Below are 19,367 nucleotides of genomic sequence, written 5' to 3'. Positions count from 1 at the left end.
TGTGTTTTCTGTGCGTAAGAACAACAGCAACATAAACAAACTTCCCACCAGGGACTCATTAATTTCTGATTCTGATTTCATGACAATCCAGCCAACAGTTTCACTAGAAGCCAAAAATGTCAACCAGCTGGTGGCATTAGATCAAAAAATCAGGGTCACCAAAGTCATTAGGATTCAACCTCTGGGGACCATGAATGTCCGTTGAAAATTTCATAGCAATTCATGCAACAGTTGTTGAGATATTTCAGTTCAGAACAAAGTGACGAACTGACAGACCGACAGATATTTCGATCCCTCGAGTCACAAAAACAGTGTAGCTAAAAATAGGGAGATTTTCTGAGGTTTGCAGAGCTGTGATGATATGAAGAAAGCAGCCTGTAGGTCATATTTACACTCTAATGAAGCCATGAGGTCCCACTGTGCAGCAGGAAGCAGATAATGGCAGGATGAGCCGCAGGATGAGCAGCAGGTTATCACGGCAGTAGATACAAATCTGTTCATACACACTCTTCTTATTGACATCAGCGTGTGGAGAAGCCGGGGCGAGGTGCATTCTGGGGCTACGTCATGCAGCTGTGAGCCTCTGGGTGTAAATCACACCTCCGTCTGCTGCGGTCGGGTGTGGTATTAGTGGTGGTGTTGACAGTGAAAGTCAGTGGATTGAGGTTCGAGAAGTGCCAGACAGCCGCGTTCCCCCCTCACCGTGTCGAGACCTCGTCTGTCACTTTGTTTAGACAGAGCCGAACTGCTCCCACGACGGCGTCTCGCTCACTTAAAGCACACCCCAAACTCCCGCCTGTCGCTGCTCGAACATGTCTGGGTTTGGCTCCGCGCAAAGATTCCCATCTGTCACTCACAGATTTACGTCCTCGTGCTTTCTCAGAACGTGGGAAATGTCACGCAGACTGTTGAACGGCTGTTTTTTTTTTAAAAATGAGATAAGTGATCTTTGTGGAAGTTCTTCCAGAGTTACAGTAACACACAGACACACATGATTTAACAGCTTCTCTCGCTTTCTGTTTTTCAGGGCAAATATCGATGAGGTGGAGACGGAGGTGGTGGAGATCGAGGCCAAACTAGATAAGGTAAGATGCACTTTATCCGTCAGTCCATCTGCTCCTGTAAAGATATTCATATGCTTAATGGCTCATGACGTTCAAACATGACCTTCACCTTTATGATATCAAAGCTGATATTTGCATTTGACCAAAGCTGTGCTGGAAGACCTCATGCTGCTGTAAACTGAGCGAAGTGGGAACCACTAAAGTAATGGGCTGGTAGCAGATTTCAGCTTAAAATCAAACTGTGTCAGAATAAGAGCATCTCAAACCCTTTTGTTTTCTCTGTTTTTCTTTAATTTTATGAATAGATCATTATTGGCCAGTTTCAGTATGAATAGTTTGACTGGTTCTCTCTATAAAGGCTGATCGCTTCAAGCAAAACACAACCATTTCTCTACGCGCCACTAAAACGGCTTCACCTGTCTGGCAGTTCAGGCTGCTCTGGTTTAGGTAACATTCGCACCAATACTTTTTCATTTCAAATCACATAACTAAGTTTACACCTAGTGTCACAACTCCAGCGCTTTGGAGATCTCATAACAGAGATTTCAGAAAGCACTGCGGACTCTTACCCCATTTTAGTTTAAAAACTTTGTTTGCATTTTTGTCTGGATGCGCGGAAACTTTTGAGAACGATGACACAGACACCAATGTTTATGTCCCAATTTCGTCTTATCAGTCTTACTGTCTTTTCTTTGCATTGACTCTTTTCCCACCGGCTTGACTGCCTCACACTCCTGTGTGCCAGGTGCATTAATAAAGGTGGTCTTGAGTGCAGCTCGTGTGTACTCTGGTACAGTAGCATCCAGCTTGAACAACTAGATCAAAACACAGACGTGGATTACTATTTAACTTGACTACAAGCAGTTTTTTACTGTTTAATTTAATACTGAAGCATCTATACCAAAAGGAAACGCATATTACCGCGGACAAACCCAGATCCGGCTTCGCTGCCACCTTCGACCTGCAGCCGGAGCTTAAAACGGCATTTTAAACTGAAAAGATATTGATGTGCATCTTAGAGAGAGGGAGGAATATGTGGTACACGTTTTCTGCCAATATTTAATGCACAGTGTTGTTAAGAAAAGCTGTATAAATAAATAATGTTACATAATAAATAGAAGGCTTCAAATAGACCCCTGATCGGGGCAACATTATTTTTAGTTTTCCCCTTTTCTTCTTCCTATAACGCTATTAATAAAATTGCACCAGAATATAAAGCTCATAAAATCAGCAAGTCTCACGTTGTAACACGTTATCCAGGTAAACACTGAAAGTCATCTTTGCATTTCCTTTATTGGCAGAGTAACGATGCCGTTTTTATTCAGCCAGCTCACGCTGTTGGTACACGCCTGTTCTGCTGCTCTGCAAGCCGGCAGTTGAGTTCAGGCCATCTGCTTCTCTGCGTGCTGAGTTTGCTCATCAGCTACAACTCTGTGCCAGCCGGGTTTTACAGCGCACCTGAAGGCATCGCCGAGTTGAAGTGTGGCCAGAAGTTTAAAGAGCAGAAAGGCATCATCTTTGAACTATTTTTTTATTTTTCTAATGACAACAAAACAAGCAATGATAATAGTAACAATAATAATAATAATAATATCAATATTAATTACCACTACAACTACTACAAGAACTACTACTATCATTATCATTAATATCATTATTATCATCATCATTATTATTATCATCATCATCATTATCATTATTATTATTATTATTATTACACTCGGCTGCTATCTCTCAGCATTATGATTCTCTGCAGGCCTAATCCCTGCTAACATCGCCTCCTCCACTGGCAGCATAATGAACAGTGTAATGTGGCTCAGTCCTGTTGAACAGCTCAGCTGAAGGTCGCTGAAACGTGACGTGGCACTCTGACTGGCTTTCAAAGCATCCAGTTGTAATGAGGCGGCCAGATGCTCTGCCTGTAATGCTCGTGTCACCGCTCCATCTGCTCCTCTTGACATTGAATTACAGGATGTGTTTGTGAGGGCCGGGATAAGTCTGTTCTTCTTTCGCTGCCATCAGTGCTGGAAAGCTCCGCTATAGTTCATATTCCAGTGAGAGGAGGTCGTCGTCACTCTTATTTTAAATATTTATTCTTTTAGTCAAGGTGTGTTTGACCTCTCACAGCCATCAAAAACTGGAGGGAGGCAACTTACACCTTGTTCACTTACTAGGATCTGAGTCTGATAATATCTGCACTTCTGGCATCACTTAATACTTTTTCTGGCCTGTGAATGTGTGACTCTAATCCATCAGAGTTTAACATTAGATCATAAAAGTGGGGAAATGAAAAAATTAAAAGAAAACTTCCAAATTCCCAGAAACAGCACAGTGGCCTTAATGTGAACTACTGCCCTCGAACATTAAAGCTACAGTTGGTAGCTTTTATTAAAAATAACTTTTGTCATATTTACTGAAACTGTATCCTGACAGTAGTACACGAGTACTGTTTCTGATGGCGTTTGCTAGACGCCACTACGGCTGACGGAAACAAACCAATCAGAGGCGAGGAGTCTATAACGCAATCATGTCAATGACTGTTAAACTAGGCATCGCTGATGAAATATGAATCAAGATTCTGTTACTGCATTGCCTATTTATCACCTCAGATGTTTTCGCAAACATATGTTTGTGGACTGTTTAGCTGTAAAATGAGAGTTTGCTGAAGGGCGGTGCTTCGTTTGGCTCGAGTAATTTCAACATGGCACCAACGTTCTCATTTTACAGCTAAACAGTACACTAAAATACGTTTCTGAAAACATCTGAGTTGAGAAAAAAGCAGTGCAGTAACAGTATCTTCATTCATATTTGATCACTGCTTCCAGTCCGCATTCTATCGGCCAATACCCAGTACCAACCAGATACCAGTGCTTGAAAAATATAAACAGCTGTGTACTACTAACTTTGAAATTAAGGCCTTGCATATTTTACGTGTTGCCTTTTTTTCCGGTGGAATTTTCCAGTGTAAAACATTTTGTGGCGAACATTAAATTATTTACCATATATCAATTCATTTTCGCTGTCTGCACAGCGCAACTCGCTGTGTTATCTGGTGAGTTTATTAATAAATTATGTGGAATTGAATCAGTGCGTGGACTAGCGTACTCAGCAATACCAGATTCAGCATTTTAGGTAGTGATGGAGGCAGATACTGGTATCAGTACTGGAACAGCTCTACGTGTTTGGTGTATAAAATAACATAAGAAATATCAACCAGTTTTTCCTAAACCGTAATGTGACGTCTTCAAATACCGTGTTTGCTCCACAGTTGATATTCAGTGTACTGTCAGCCATGACTAAAGAAAACCGTCGACTTTTAAGGAGCTGGAATCAGAGAATTTTGAGATTTTTCCCAAATAAATGACTTAAAATGATCAATTGAATATTCAAATCCCTGTTGGTGAATTTGATCGTTTAAAACTAAGAGAATAACTGATTAATCATTGCAGCTCTACATGATTGACGGCTGCATTAGAAGATGTGATTGGCTGATTTACATGCGTTAAGGCCATTTGTTTTTACAGATTATTCGTCACACGTACGTCTGTATGGAAACAGAGACTTTCAGCATAATAGCCAAAAAGTTATTTTTATAAAAGTTATTAACTATTAGTTTTCTATGAATGTTAATATGATGTGTGCAGTGACTGTGATACCTCTGTTTGTCTCGCTTCAAATGTGTCTGTCCTCCCCCCAGCTGGTGAAGTTATGCAGTGGCATGATTGAAGCTGGGAAGGCGTACGTCAGCGCCAACAAGCTCTTCGTCAACGGCATTCGGGACTTGTCTCAGCAGTGCAAGAAGGACGAGACGATCTCGGTGAGTTTGTAATGAGACCGAGTCTTTTCATCGAGCAGCTCTGTTTGAAAATTATAGACTTTATTGTGGTTTTATGTCACAGTTCGTGTTTTATTTAGTGGATAGGACTGCTAACAGCAAGTGGCATCTGTGACGGGGACTTTCCTCTTCTTTGTGTGTGTGTGTGTGTGTGTGTGTGTGTGTGTGTGTGTGTGTGTGTGTGTGTGTGTGTGTGTGTGTGTGTGTGTGTGTGTGTGTGTGTGTGTGTGTGTGTGTAAACCTGATTACTAACAGATTAGTAAGTGAGCATCAGATCCGGTCTGGAAACTTCTGGCTCGGCTCGCAGCACCGGCATCTCTGACTCTTTTCATTGCTGCTGACATTAAGTACTATTAAAAGCCTTCTTGGCTCCAACTGTAAGACTAATTGAGAGTTTCTTATTAAAGTCTTTTTCTTATTTGTAGTTTCCATTGTAAAAGAAAAAAAGAAACTGAAGCAGCCCTGCAATTAGAGTTTCTTTTCCTGTGCAAGAGAAGAAATCCTCCAGTTTACCTCAACTGACATTAACCAGTTTAATTTTAGCATCGCAGATCTTTTCATTTTCTCCCATTTAGAATTCATATAAATTTTGGTTTCATTTTTGTCAGGTTTTTTTTTGCTTTTTCTACTCTCGGATACAAATAAGCGGCTGCTCTGGGAATATTTCTTTATTTATGATCTGGTTAAAGGATGATGATATTTTGTCTTTGCAGGAGTGCCTGGAAAAGTGCGGTGAAAGCCTCCAGGAAATCATTAACTACCACATGGTAAGTCCTCCCACTCTGCTCGAGACTGTCCCCATGTGTCCTCCACAAACAGTGGATTGAGACGGAGCAGCAGCAGTGATATCATCCAACGTTTACTGGCAGTTTAAGGCCTCACAAGGCTCCCGTATTCCCTTTAGAGCTACACAGAGGGTCAAACTGAGCTGAACTGATTCCACATGGATTATTTCAGTCACACATCAGTTAATCTGTCTGTCTGTCTCTGTGTAACTGTCAGCTGTATCACATCTCAGAAGAAAAATTGCAAAAAAGACACTGACTTTCCAGAAAAGCACTTACTCGTACGTAAAGGAGTTTTTCCTCATCAGCCGTGAGTCCGTAAAGCCCTCTGAGTCACATTTTAACTTGTGATAATGGGCTTTATAAATAAAACTGACTTGACTCATGAGACATCTTTTAATCAGGACTCAAAAAAATGAAACTAAAGACTTTTGCAATGGCTAATAAAATCTTTTATAACAATTATATATATATATATATATATATATATATATATATATATATATATATATATATATATATATATATATATATATATATATATATATATATATATATATATATATATATATATATATATATTCATTAATTTTCAGAATTTTAATCCTTTAAATGCCAGGTTTTTGTCATGATGCCACTATGTTTTTAGATGAAAAAACACGCAAAAATTGAATTATTTTCAGTATAATACATGCTTAGTTGTTTTTTATTATCACAGCCTGGGGTGTCAATGATTTGCAGCAAAATTGATTGTGACAGTGCACCTATGGAAAAAGCATGTATTTTCTCCATAAGCCAAACATGGTAAAAATGCTCAGGTGGAAAATTAGAAAAATGACAAATTCAAAGACAAAAGCCAAAAATGACACCCAGATATAATCCAAAGCATGTTTTTTGCTTTGATGGCTATAGGATAAAAAAAGTCACTTTGAGTGGCACATTTTTCTTACTTAACAGTCTGAATGTAACAATTTTGTTAACACTTTTTAACACAATTTTGTGTTTTAGACTTATTGTTGGAGCTGAGCTGGAAATTCCAAGATTAAACAAAAAGAAGAGTGAACAGCGCATAAAATGCACCAAAAAGTCCCTAATGGTTAAAAAAAGTAGTAAATCACTTATAAATGGGTAATTTAGCTGTTAGTTACATGTTAGAAACCCTTTATAAGAGCCTCCTTATTAGAAAACAGTACTGTAAAGTGAGCTTGTGGATTTCTGTTTTATTTTCAAAAGCAGTTCTTTGCTTCGATCTTCGAGTGTTTGCATCTCGTCTCTTATAAAGACCCTGATAACATTCCTCAGACTCACAACCATGAATAACAATAACAATATGATGTTTTACTCATAACCCGCTCTGTTACTGTATTTTCACTCTAAATCTCCCCCCCGATGTTAAACAGAGTGTCTGCTTTACTGCCGTCGTTTCCCCTCCCTGCCTCTGAGGCTCCTGACCCCCTGACCCCCTCCGGCCCCCCTCTGGCCCCCTGACACCCTTTGAAGTCCATTAGCTTGAACCCGTTGCGTGCTCGACGTTGCTGTAAAGTGCAGAGTGTGTTTGTGTGTGTGTGTGTGTGTGTGTGTGTGTGTGTGTGTGGATCACATTCCTTTCTGAAGCCAAACAAAGATGTGTCATCGCAAATCAGCCCCTCCCTCCGCCTCAAACGCTCCCAGTCTGTTGGTGGAGAGAGAGATCAGGTTTACAAATGGAGGGTTAATGGACCCGGGTCGCTCAGCCAGGCGTGGACGAGCTTTAGCCGCTGGACAGTAGTAACCCTTTGTAACCTTGAGTGTGTTACATATGGCCAGGCATGTGTACAGTATGTAGGTGACTGTCGATAGCATGTCGCCAGACAATAGCGACCCTTTTGCACGAGTTGTAATCACAGCAGTGAAAAGTAAAACTTTTTCATGCCTCAGTGCTTCAGAGTCAAAAGACAAGACTGAAGACAAGCAGGAATGTACTTTACAGGACAATAGCCATATTTTCAAAATGTTGATAAAACACAATTGCGAGATGACTGCGTTTCCATTGAGTGACGTTATGCGACGTTTCGGATGCAGCGGATGTTTAAAACATTAGCAGGTTTATTTCTATTGCAGGCGCCGCACTAGCCGTCATTATATACGACTGAAGGTGACGTAGGCATCTTGTGTGAGCGATAATGGAAAAACAAGTCGCGTATGAGGGATTTCTCTACGATTTCACAGAGGAATTGTGGATTCAAAACTTCCATATGATCCGCTCAACTTTTGAAGAGTTATGTGATGCAATAACAGCTCTCGTAGCTCCTGCTGCATCATGAGGGAGCCAGTTCCTACCGACAAGCACATAGCCATAGCATCATGTGAAAGCAAAAAAAGTGTTTCCATTGCAGTTTTGCAGAATATGTCTTTTTGGCATTGCCTGAAATACAAAAACCTTTTTTTTCCAATTAATGGGACAGGTTTTTTTGACAGTTTCACACAAAATATTAAATATTCTTCTGACGCATGCACGGAAAACAATATTATGAGGATTTGGATCAGTTGTCATACTTATCCCCACACTTTTTATAGATATGTGCAGCACAATGCGAGAATCACGGAAAAAGCTTTGCAAAGTTAATTTCTCTGTTTTACTGGAAAGGCTTTTCTTTTGTTCCTTCTGGCCTTTTTGTAAATGAATTCACATGAGAGCTTTGGCAGTTTTAGGACGATGTCTTTCTGCCCAGTTCCAGTCAGATGCAGACTTCAGAGCTTCATCAGTCTGTCAGTGTTTCTGTCAGTCTGACAGATCTCCTGTTTGTCTGGTTCAGTGTGTCACACGTTCAGAGACCGTCAGAGAGTGTGGGTCTGGCCTGGGACCAGCTGGCCTCTTCCACTGTGAGCTCAGCTGGGTTTTCAGCCGCCTGTTTCCCCCCTTCTCGCCCTCCCTCCTGTCCATTAGAGCCAAGAGTCTGACTGGACATTAATATGATTGGCTCTCAAAGGTTTTCTTTGTGACTTTGATGTAAAATGCAGGGGGGGGGGCGTACAGTAAGATAAGCACAACACTGAGGTTATAAAAGGGATTCCCCCTGAGATTATAGATTTCACAGATGATGATCTGACCTTAATGCACCCTCCTGATCCACCAATATTCAAGAGATGTATTTACATTTACTGCTGACATCCTTCACGTGTTCCTATTTTAATCAGAGAAGACACTGTGTGCATTTAAGTGTGCAGCGCTCCAGAAAGATGAGGGACTCCAGCAGCGCTCCAATGAATAAGAAATGATGATGGTTATTTCTGCTACTTGTGACGGATGTCCCTCTGTGTGCATGCTCCTGCTGCACAGCTGCCACTGCGCTGAAGAATATGAAATGGCTCCGTACAAATAGGAGCGCTGAGCGCCAACTGTCCTTGTTGCAGCCATGCTCGGGTGCCCTTAAAACGCGTAAAATAAACACATATGTTTACGCATACACGAGGACGTTGGAGCGAGCAATCCAAGACAAGTATAAAAGAGTCTTGGCTTTTGCTTCCCTCCATTTCCTGATATTTCGGCTCCGTTTTGCCAGTTCAGCGCCACACAACAGAACAAACAGGCTCTGTTTGTGTGAAGTATAGCTCCTTTTTAGTTTAGCTCCGAGCCGAGCCTCTGCGTCTTCCAAAAATTTCACAATAGTTTTTTTTTTTTTTTTCCTTTTCCAAAGCATCAACAGAATCAGGCCAACACTTTAACAGCCTCTGTTTAATTCAAGCATGAAACTCCATATGAATACTCCATAAATTATTGACTTATGTTTGACTCTCTGAACATCTATTAGAAATGAGGGGAGACTGACACAAAGATGCAAAGAGAGACTAACATCGGAGCTGCTGAAGGATTAGATTTAGGTGGAGAGAAGTCATGTATGGATGGAAGAATTTAGGTTATAACCACATATTATTTTCAAGTACATTTTCAGCTACATGCTGATTTTATTCTTTGTACGCTCTTGCAGTCGGCTGTACACGCTGAATGAGTTTATTCCCATGTGAGATGCCAGCACTGGTGTCTCTGTTATATTTGGAAACTGGAAAACAAAGTAAAACACAGCAGGAAGGCGTCTCTGTCTGCAGCTGCAACTCTTTCTCGCTCCAAACAGACTACAACTATCCTTTGTTCAGAAAGTAAAAATATATGAAAGTGTGTCCTCACAGGGAGCACAGTGTCCTGACAGAGAAAGCGATACTTACACTACTATTTGTGCCCTTTAAATACTTTATATTGACAGCTATTGAAAGCAAGCTCGAAGCCCCTGAACAGCAGGAATACAAGGAGTTATGATCTGCGTTTCCTAAAGGAGCAATTCACCCCACGATAGATCAATAAATGATAAAGGCATTATATGATCCGAGTTATTCTCCTGCCACATGGCCTTTTTTCATTGTTTGTACAGTCAGGAGTAACTTTATTAAACACAATCGCCTGAATAAATGTTAGCATTGTGTGTTTATTCAAACAAAATATGTCATATATTGCTGCTGCTGGTCACAAACCCGCTTTGCTATTTTTCAGGAATTAAAAAAAAACACTGTTTTTAAAAGGATCCTATGGAGATAGGAGATTTAGTCACAGGCTTCTTTACATACATTTTATTGGTTGAAAATGGTAAAACCACTGATAGATGTGGAGCGGGAACAATAGAACTAATTAATGAAAAAAAAATTGTGGAGATGTTCGCGCCCAACGACAACAATTTGTGCATTCATATGTTGCAGATATGTTGAATCTTTACATTTCTTAGTGTTTTAACAGCACTCTGATTATTATGTGGTAATGTGTAAAACACTTGGTTAAATCTCTAGTTTGTAGAATTTAGTGGCATCTAGTAGTGAGGTCGTAGACTGCAACCAAATGAAACTTTGACAGTTTTAAAATTTGTCCACTCTGGGTTCAGGTTCAGGTTCAGGTGCAGGTTCAGCTTCCTTTATTTGTACCCGTAGGTAAATTTGGTTTGCAGTATAATGCGAAAGACATCCATTTGATACAGTTTTCAGACACCACAGACAACACAAGATAAATTTGTCATAAATACCAATAAAATGCAAAAGCTGTAAATAAAGAAATCATAAACACAGGCTCCAAAATGATCTTCTGCAATGTGCATGTAGAAACGTTTGGTTGAAACATGGTGGACTCGTAGACGAGGACACGCTGCATATGGAGATATAAACAGCTCATTAACCGTAAAAACACAACAATTCTTGGATATTGTGTTATTATTAGTTATTTTTCCAAGACAGTCAATTAAAAAAAAAAGTTTTGCAATGGGGGCGCCATATATTTATGCTGAGGCGCTGATGGTCTATTCTGCACCAGTCACTTTTTATTTCTTTACAGTATTGCCACACAAAAATATAGCAATACTATACTGCATCGATTTTCCTCCCACCTCTTCTCCAGAGCGCTCTTAAAAAAAGTTTACAAAGTTTATCATATTTAACTTTTTGTTGAACATTTGTTTGTCAGAAATCACTTACTTTTGATTTAAAAATCGTAAATAAATAGATGTAATCAATTCTAACCGAAGGCACACAGTGGCAACAGCAGGAAATTACCTTTATTAAGAAGTTTTCAGTTGTTTGAAGTGGATTTTTTTGAGCATCGATCTTCTTGAATAAAGTAAAAAACAGAGTTTTTCTCACCACATGTTGACAGTTGCTGTCTGATTTGACAGGGTGCTTTACTTGTGTGTACACATCATTAATTTGGCCAAAGATAATTGCTTGACTGCTTTCATTATATTCGTTTGTGTCCCAGCATGTCTGTGGAATGAGAGGGAATTAACAGACTGGTCGTCAGCACAGTGGTCCATTGTGAGGGCGTTCGTAGTCGTCTCATTCCTCAGCTCTGATATCAGGTCATGGAAGATGTGCCAGATACTCCTCACTTACCTAAAACCTCTTTGACAGTGTTTTCTTTGTTCGACCGCATTCCAGCTTCATTGTGTATGTTGACCCGTCTGTCTCTGAGAATAAGATGTTATGATAGTCATTAGTTGCTGAGAAGATTTTAAATCCAAACAATAAGGGGATGTTCATAAAGTCTGCAGGGCTCCTACAGACTTTATGAACAGCTTAAGATGACAGAAAATCCTGCATCCTGCAGTGTCTGATAAGTGAAGAATGATCATTTGGATAGCAGTTTCTCACCCTGTGTTATGCTGAATTCCTGAATAAAACTTTGTTTTTCTTGCCTGCCTCCACGTTCAATGAAGACTTCAAAAACGTAGAAAAGTCTTAATTGGACGTCATAGGGGTTTGTGTTTAACAACATATATACCATACCATATCAAAACACCTGTTTTCACAGTCTCACACAACTCGTGCCAAATGCTCTAGTCCAAAGCCTCTTTCCCACTGCACAAAAAACCACGAACACCCGCTAACATCTGGCTCCTTAATGTATTGGGAACGGTTACAACTGGCATTCACACACAGGTTAAATGACTCTGCAGTAGTCACTGGTATTCATCACCTCCGGCTCCGATTGGCTTTGATGGAAATAAAACACCTGGTTGAACATGCAAATTTTAGCCCCTTTGCCAGCAAAATGCAATGACACACTGACATAAAATACCATCCGCCTCAATCCAAGCAGCCCTCGAACATTGTTCTAAATTATTTGGCACCGAGTTTTAAAGGGGAGACTGAATAAATAAGATACTTAAAAAGGAAGTAACCGTCTTAAAATCTTCACAGGCCTCCATGCTGTTTTTTCCAACCTGTCAATGAAGTCAAATGTGACACACAAGAGAAAAAACACACACACACACACACACACACACACACACACACACACACACACACACATAGATAGAAGATAGTAAGGATGAGTTTCACTTTCAATTTAGTTCCCTGTCAGAGAAGCGATATCTCTTTGGGAAGTACTGAGTTCACGGCTGGATATATGAGACGTGGATTATACTTCATGAGTTGTGTGAGAGTTTGTAAACAGATGTTTTGACATAATGCAGTTGTTTTTTTCAATGCAGACCGCTTTGACTTCAGTACATCAAGAATTTTTCCATTTTTGGATTGGTCATTCATGAACCTCCAGGGACCGTGAATGTCCAAATTTCATGGCAATGCATCCAGTATTTCAAGATATAAGATTTGTTTAACATACCCATGCGAGAAATTTAACATAACATGGAACAAGTAATGGATATAAAAATGATCTTTTGGACGGTAAACAATTCCTTTAAGGATAAACCTTTCAGGACCATAAATGTCCTTAATTCATGGTAATGCATCCAGTATTTTAAGATATTTTACAAAGTATTTCACAAACTCACCTGCATCACCATCCATACAGCCACAACATTATTGTGGCTAATTAAAACTTCACTTATGATGCCGTGTGTTGTTCATCCCGCAGTTGTTTCCATCAGACACAACCTCTGGCATCTTGTCCCATGAACTTCGGGGTGTCAACTTGCCACAAAGCAGCTCAGGAATGCTGCAGGCGGCTTTACTCTCAGAGGCAGGAAGTCTCACGGCCCGCCGCCACTCTCACACACAACAACACAAACATGGATGTGCGCTTGTTGACTTGACTACTTTTAAAGGTGGTGGTTTACATTGACTCTCAGTTCACCTCAGACCTGTCTTCACGGTGCCTAACCTAATGTTACACGTGGGTGTTTATGGCCGCCGCCCTGCTGCTTCTGTTTTGAGTAATCGCATGTTTGTGGGAGTCCTCGATGGCACAAGACTCACTTTCTCACTTGCGCTTTTTGAATCCAGGAGAACAGACTGACTATACATGCACGGTCAAACAGGGCGGCCTTTAAACATGACGCTCTCCAAAAAGCAGTTAAAACACTTTATGTGCTTGACTACAAAGGCCTGCTCACCTGTTAGTGTGTTGCAGGCGAGGTGGATAATTCGTTGTCCGGCGCAGCGTCGCAGGAATTCCTTTCTAAAGTGAAGTAGATGGTTTCTGATGTGATGAACCAACAAACAGGATGGGAGGGCGGCTTTTTTCTCACAGTCATTTGAGCACAGTGAGTTTATAGAGCAGTTAAAGGAAGTTTTAACCCACCATGAAAACAAACTTTTAGAGTTGGTGGCAGGAAAACAATGACCGCTTCCATGTCAGCCACAGTTTTATTTTGAAGGCCGGTCAAATTAAAGTCATCTATACTTGCATTTTATTCTGGTTAGGGACTGTTCATTATTTATGAGGGGGGAGGGGGTATTGCAAAATGTGGGTGGCATGTCAAATATTTTTTTAAGCGCTGGGGAGGAACTTGTGTTTTGTATTTTTGGCTTAGGGGAGCAACATTAAACTTGAAACGGTTTTATTTTGTATTTATTTTAAATACCTTCTGAAACCCAAAACATGCAGGTGGGTTTTGGAGGCATGTTAAAAAGGTCAAAATCACACCATTTATCATAGCCAGTAACTGTAAAAACAGTTTGGTTTTTAAATTTATGACAGTCCTTGAACACAACATCCAGTTTTTTCCCTTCAGCAGCAGATGGTAGAGTTTGAGTTGCAAGGTGGATGTTTGATCTGTCAGTTTGATCAGAGTTGATCAGATCAGATCGATGAATGAGAAAAGCAGCTGCTGCAGAAGCGAGTGAATGCAAACTTTAAGAACCCTCACAATTATCGGTAAAGGTTCACTTTTACTGTGCCTGGCGTTTGGCTGCTCCATTTGTGCCTAGAGTACGCTCCTAAAGTGCTCCTAAGGAATGACCTAGCTCCAAAAATAGAAAATCAATGTGTGGCGCCAGATGATATCGTGGTGAGCCGCCTATTATGTGTGACAAACATAACCAAATCCAAGTTAAAAATTCTAATATTTCTTAAAAATCACTTTACTAAAACCGTTTGCAGCAGATCCTGGAAAAAGCATTAAATTCTTTACTCTTGCATGCATGACAATAGTGAAAAAACAAAGGTTTTTTCAACTCCACAATTTTGTTTTCAACTTTGAACTTTGAACTTTAACATTTGCAGATGTTTTATCTAATAATGTTTGCCGTGCCAAGTTACTGGTATAATTTTGGCCGCTGCTGCCGCTGTGTGCACACTGTGATGTGTGTGTTTGCATGCATTGTGTTGGTTTTGTGTGGTAGGACCAATGATGACCGGTTGTGTGCAGTGCATCCATATTCTGTTGAAGCACACACACAGCTGCATGAAAGATTTACATTTCGTTTAAGAAATTTGCTTTTGTTTTGAAAATAACCCACGTCTGTGCTCTTCATTGTCTCCAATGCAAATATTTGATGCAAATATTTAAAAAGATATTGTTATTTATAGTGGAGGGAGGGTTGTGCATTTTCTTCACTCAGGGAGGCTCAAGGAAAGATATTTGTAGCTTTGGGGAGGGTCAAGATGAAATTTTAAGAAAGCAAGTAACACCCCCTCCTTTCTATAATAAAGAACAGTCCCTTATTGGCTCCATCTGTACTCCGCCTACAGTGGCATCTATAGAGAAAGTGTCTTACTCATCATCAGCGCCTGTAATCCCCGAGTTAAAACGCCCATAAGCTTAGTTTTATAGGACCTTGCAAATCTTCTAATCCACACACTCACAGCTGTAGATCCAATTATTCAGGCTGGATGAGGAAGCAAACCCTTTAACCAATCTAGCTGCTCAGTTTGTGGTGATGATAGCACATGTGCTCTGACTGTTTGTCCGAGTGGGTGTGCACCCTGCTTTGGATGCAGACTCTGCAGTGTCACATTGTACCAAAAAAGCCTCCTCTCCTCCCTCACACTCTCGTCCTCCCTCCCTCTCTGCCCGAGTGACCTATTTAGCAGCAGCAAGCAGCAATCACAGAGGATGTGCTCAGAGGGCGAAAGAGAGGAGGGAGGGATCTTGGATGTAAAACACCTAAAAGAAGGCAGGGTGTTATTGTGTTGGAGCGGGTGCAGTTTAAGTCAGAGTGACATTCATTCATTCACCATTCATCCCAGCAGGCGTTAAAGGCTGATTTGCATCGTTTGCATGCATCACGTGGAAATAGTTGTGCTTTGTCGCCCTCTGTTGGTTAGATACTCATTGTCAGTGGTGTGACTGTTTTTTTCCCTCCAAAAGTCTTCACCCTTTGATTGAGAAATGGCAAAATGTACGAGTCTGTGTGGAAAATATTAATTATTTTTCAGTTTTTTTTGTTCTGTATTTGTTTAACATAAGTAAGAAAATAATCAAACAAAAGTTCTTCTTTACTGTTTTTTAGTAGTAACTGCAGCGGCCAAAAAAATAAATTGTTTTGATAAGATTATTTTCATTCATTTTTAAATTCTGCGGTTATTTTCTTGATTCATCTGTTAGTTATTTTCTCAGTAAAATGTCAGATAATTCTAGAAATTCTCCATCATAACCTCCAAAAGCCAAAGGATGATGTTGTCAGATTGCTTTTTTTGTTTGTTTGTTTGTTTTGTTTTTTGACCAGTAGTCCAAAACTGAAAGACATTTAGTTTTCTATCACAAAAACTCAGAGAAAAGCAGCAAATCCCCACATTTGATGAGCTAGAATGGGGTAACATTTGGCTGAGAAATCACTTGTCTCAATACTTTCTGTTATCACATCAGTTGACGCTTCGCTTTAAACGGTAGTCTAGGCTTCGTAGCCAAGGTTACGGAAGCTGCTGCAGAGCAAGCCGAAAACCAATCCACTGACTGACTGATGCCTCGGGGTGTGTATTTTTTGTGTTGGTTGTGTTTTTGTATTTTTATGCGCTCTTTGATGTCTTTTGATAATGGTGGTGTGTGTCCATATGTGTTGACAAGTCTCTGTTTGCAGAGTCCAATTAAAATTTCCTCATGTGGATAAAAACGTATCCCTCTTTCTAAATTACTTTCCATTAATTGACTGACTGATTAAGTGAATAATTGCTTAAGCACTAGTATTTATTATCAAAACCATGTCTCCTGAGGGTTATTAACACAGGAAAAACAGCCCTGGACCAGCTGTAGCGTGAAACATTTGGCTGCACTTTTAATCTCCGGCTGTTCAAACTCTTCATGTGTTTCAAAAACGTAATAAAGAGACAATAATGTCCGTTTTTTTCCATCTGTTTCAGATCCTGTTCGATCAGGCTCAGCGGTCTGTGAAGCAGCAGTTGCACAACTTTGTGAAAGAGTGAGTAAACCTCCAGTGTGCTCCGGTCAGGTGTCTCCTCAGAACTTTAGGATGCATAAAAGATTCAGCGCAGGTAGAAACAGTCAGGACCTTTAAAGAGCAGATGTTCCCTTGTTGCCCCAAAACCTTTTTGGGTTCTTTAAACATTAAAAAGGGGACAACCTTTTGAAGCCCAGATATGTTTTCACAGACGTATCATGAACCAGGCAGCAGAAGTAGGTTACCTGTAACCTCATGGTGACTTTGTGGCCGAATATTCAAAAATCTGTATTCTGCTGAACTGAACTGTAGTTTGTTTTGTGATCTGGTGAAATTTTACTGATTTCTCACTTGAATTTGTGTCTGTCAGGGATGTTCGGAAGTTCAAGGAGACCAAGAAGCACTTCGACAGGGTGCGGGAGGATATGGAGATAGCGCAGGTGAAGAACGCTCAGGCGCCGAGGAACAAACCTCACGAGGTGGAAGAGGCCGCCGGCACGCTCAGCATCACTCGCAAGTGCTTCCGACACCTCGCTCTGGACTACGTACTACAGGTCAGAAAAATGACTCTATGAATCCTTATATAGGAGTAAATGTGTTCCTTTGATATAGTCGAGCTATTGCAGCTTCCTCTATGTGACGTGATTTATCTTTATTTATATCTTCCTGTAAAATTAAAAGTGGGACAAGCTGTAACACTGGGAATTTTCTGAAAAGCCTCATTTTTAAAAAAAAATATTTTAAACAGCCATTTGTACACCTCCAACATTTATGTGCAACTTTATTTGACAATTAAATATGGAAAAAATAGAATATTTTTAACCATCTACCTAAATTATTAAAATAATAAAATATTTATGATTGAACCCCACCCTCAGAAAAACTGGAAAAAAACAAAATCTTGACTGTACAGAAGCATAATGCATGGAAAACAAAAATCTGCTCTTGGTTTTCTTCATTAACAAGGTAGTAACCTCGTAAGTTTTTAATTCAATTTTTTTCCCTTGATCGCTTTCCCCTGAAATAAGAGAAAATTATCCTGTTAATTCAGAACGTAGCAGAATTTTTTTGAATAAAACATTTTCACAGAATTTTGAGAGAATATCTCATTAATTCAGATTTTTTTTTTTTTTTCAAGTATATGTATTACGCTTCTGTATGCTTCGTTTTAAATCAGCCCCAAAAAAGACAGTAACAGACATGTAACTGTTCATCATCCAGGTGGAAATTCATAACAGAATTAGAACAAACGGCTTTAACAGTGGGGACATACAACTCAACGCTGCATCGGCCCATTTTGCACAATTTTTCTTTATAAGGTTTGGGAGATGAATGTAAAATTAGGCAAAGGTTTTATTTTGCATTATGTCTGGTACAGCCCCTATCATCAACTTCAATTTAATTTTCCATCTGCTGTCGATTCACCGAAGTAGCAGGCTAAAATATTGCTATTGGTTACTGAGAACTGACTTCTCTTAGGGCCTGAATATTGAATATAAAACAACTTTCACCTCCGTGTTTAAAGACTCTTTGTTTACATTTTGGCAAATCAGATCATGCTGCTTTGATTTCAAGCAGTTGTTGTTAAAAGTTCACGTTGTGTCTGCAGGAAAAGACTGAATCTGTGGGCTGTGATCTCAAATTATAAAGGATCAGGTTATGCACAAACAGAGTCATGAGTTGTCTCACCTCTTCAGAAATCAAAATTAATACTCAAAGGCGGGGTGGATTTTGGAGAACGTAAAATTTGGATGCTGCTTGAATCTCTTTATAGGGCATCAGAATGTATTCATATTCCCCTTCGACAGCCTGATCTCGCCTGTACAATCGGGGATTGACCGTGACGTTGCCCTGTTAGCCTGCGGCGATGTCTGCGTCCGTCCCTCTTCCTCTGTGACACATCCTGCTCTCTCTTCATATGCAGCGTGCAGTTTATTTTGCCCACAAGTTGTAACCTCGTCCTCATGGCGGCCTGCAGGGGGATAAAGAGACTGATTGAGTGTGATCGCTGTGATGGCCGTGCCCTCTTTTTCCATTCTTCACTCTGTCTGCTGGCAGCTTTCTCTCACTGCTCTCAGACACGTTCCCCTTTGAGTCTTAATTCAAAGCGTCTCGAGGCAGAAAAGGTCAGAGCTGTAGGGAGAAATGCTATATGTACAAGTGACCTCTTAAATGTAGCACAAAATGTTATTTAGGTTTGCATCGGTTACGATATACAATGCCACGGGGACTGTTTGTTTATGGAAGTGTGTGTTATTTACCCGTAATGTAAAGTATGGTGGTTTGCAGTAATGGAGGAAATATTCATATCAGACACTTGCGTAAAAGTACTAATACAACACTGTAAAATACTTTGCTTTTAAATATGTGCTTTTATTGCTTTTATTGGTTTCAGTATAAAAAGATTGGTTTATGATAAAGCTGAATAAATGGGTTTTCGTTTTCCTCAGTGATAGAGAAGCATTCAGATCCTCGACTTGAGTAAATGTCCTGTGACATTTATACTATTATATATTATATCGTTAGATTATTATTACTTGTGCATTAATGAAAAAGCAGGAATTTACGATTGAAGTTGGTCAAGACCAG

General features: G+C 40.0%; 1 protein-coding gene across 1 annotated transcript in view; it reads left to right on the top strand.

Moving 5' to 3' along the window:
• acap3a (ArfGAP with coiled-coil, ankyrin repeat and PH domains 3a) overlaps positions 1-19,367 on the top strand; it is a 98,155-nt gene that overhangs the window by 50,563 nt on the left and 28,225 nt on the right. The window contains exons 2-6 of the mRNA XM_088081825.1: positions 1,028-1,085; positions 4,762-4,881; positions 5,613-5,666; positions 16,741-16,799; positions 17,149-17,332. Of these exons, the coding sequence (XP_087937951.1) occupies positions 1,028-1,085; positions 4,762-4,881; positions 5,613-5,666; positions 16,741-16,799; positions 17,149-17,332 (475 nt within the window). The remainder of the gene's footprint in view (positions 1-1,027; positions 1,086-4,761; positions 4,882-5,612; positions 5,667-16,740; positions 16,800-17,148; positions 17,333-19,367) is intronic.

Source organism: Plectropomus leopardus, chromosome 9, assembly GCF_026936395.1.
Source record: "Plectropomus leopardus strain MGB_pleo_1.0 chromosome 9, ASM2693639v1, whole genome shotgun sequence".
NCBI lineage: Eukaryota > Metazoa > Chordata > Actinopteri > Perciformes > Serranidae > Plectropomus > Plectropomus leopardus.
This window is presented reverse-complemented; position numbering and strand designations above follow the sequence as displayed.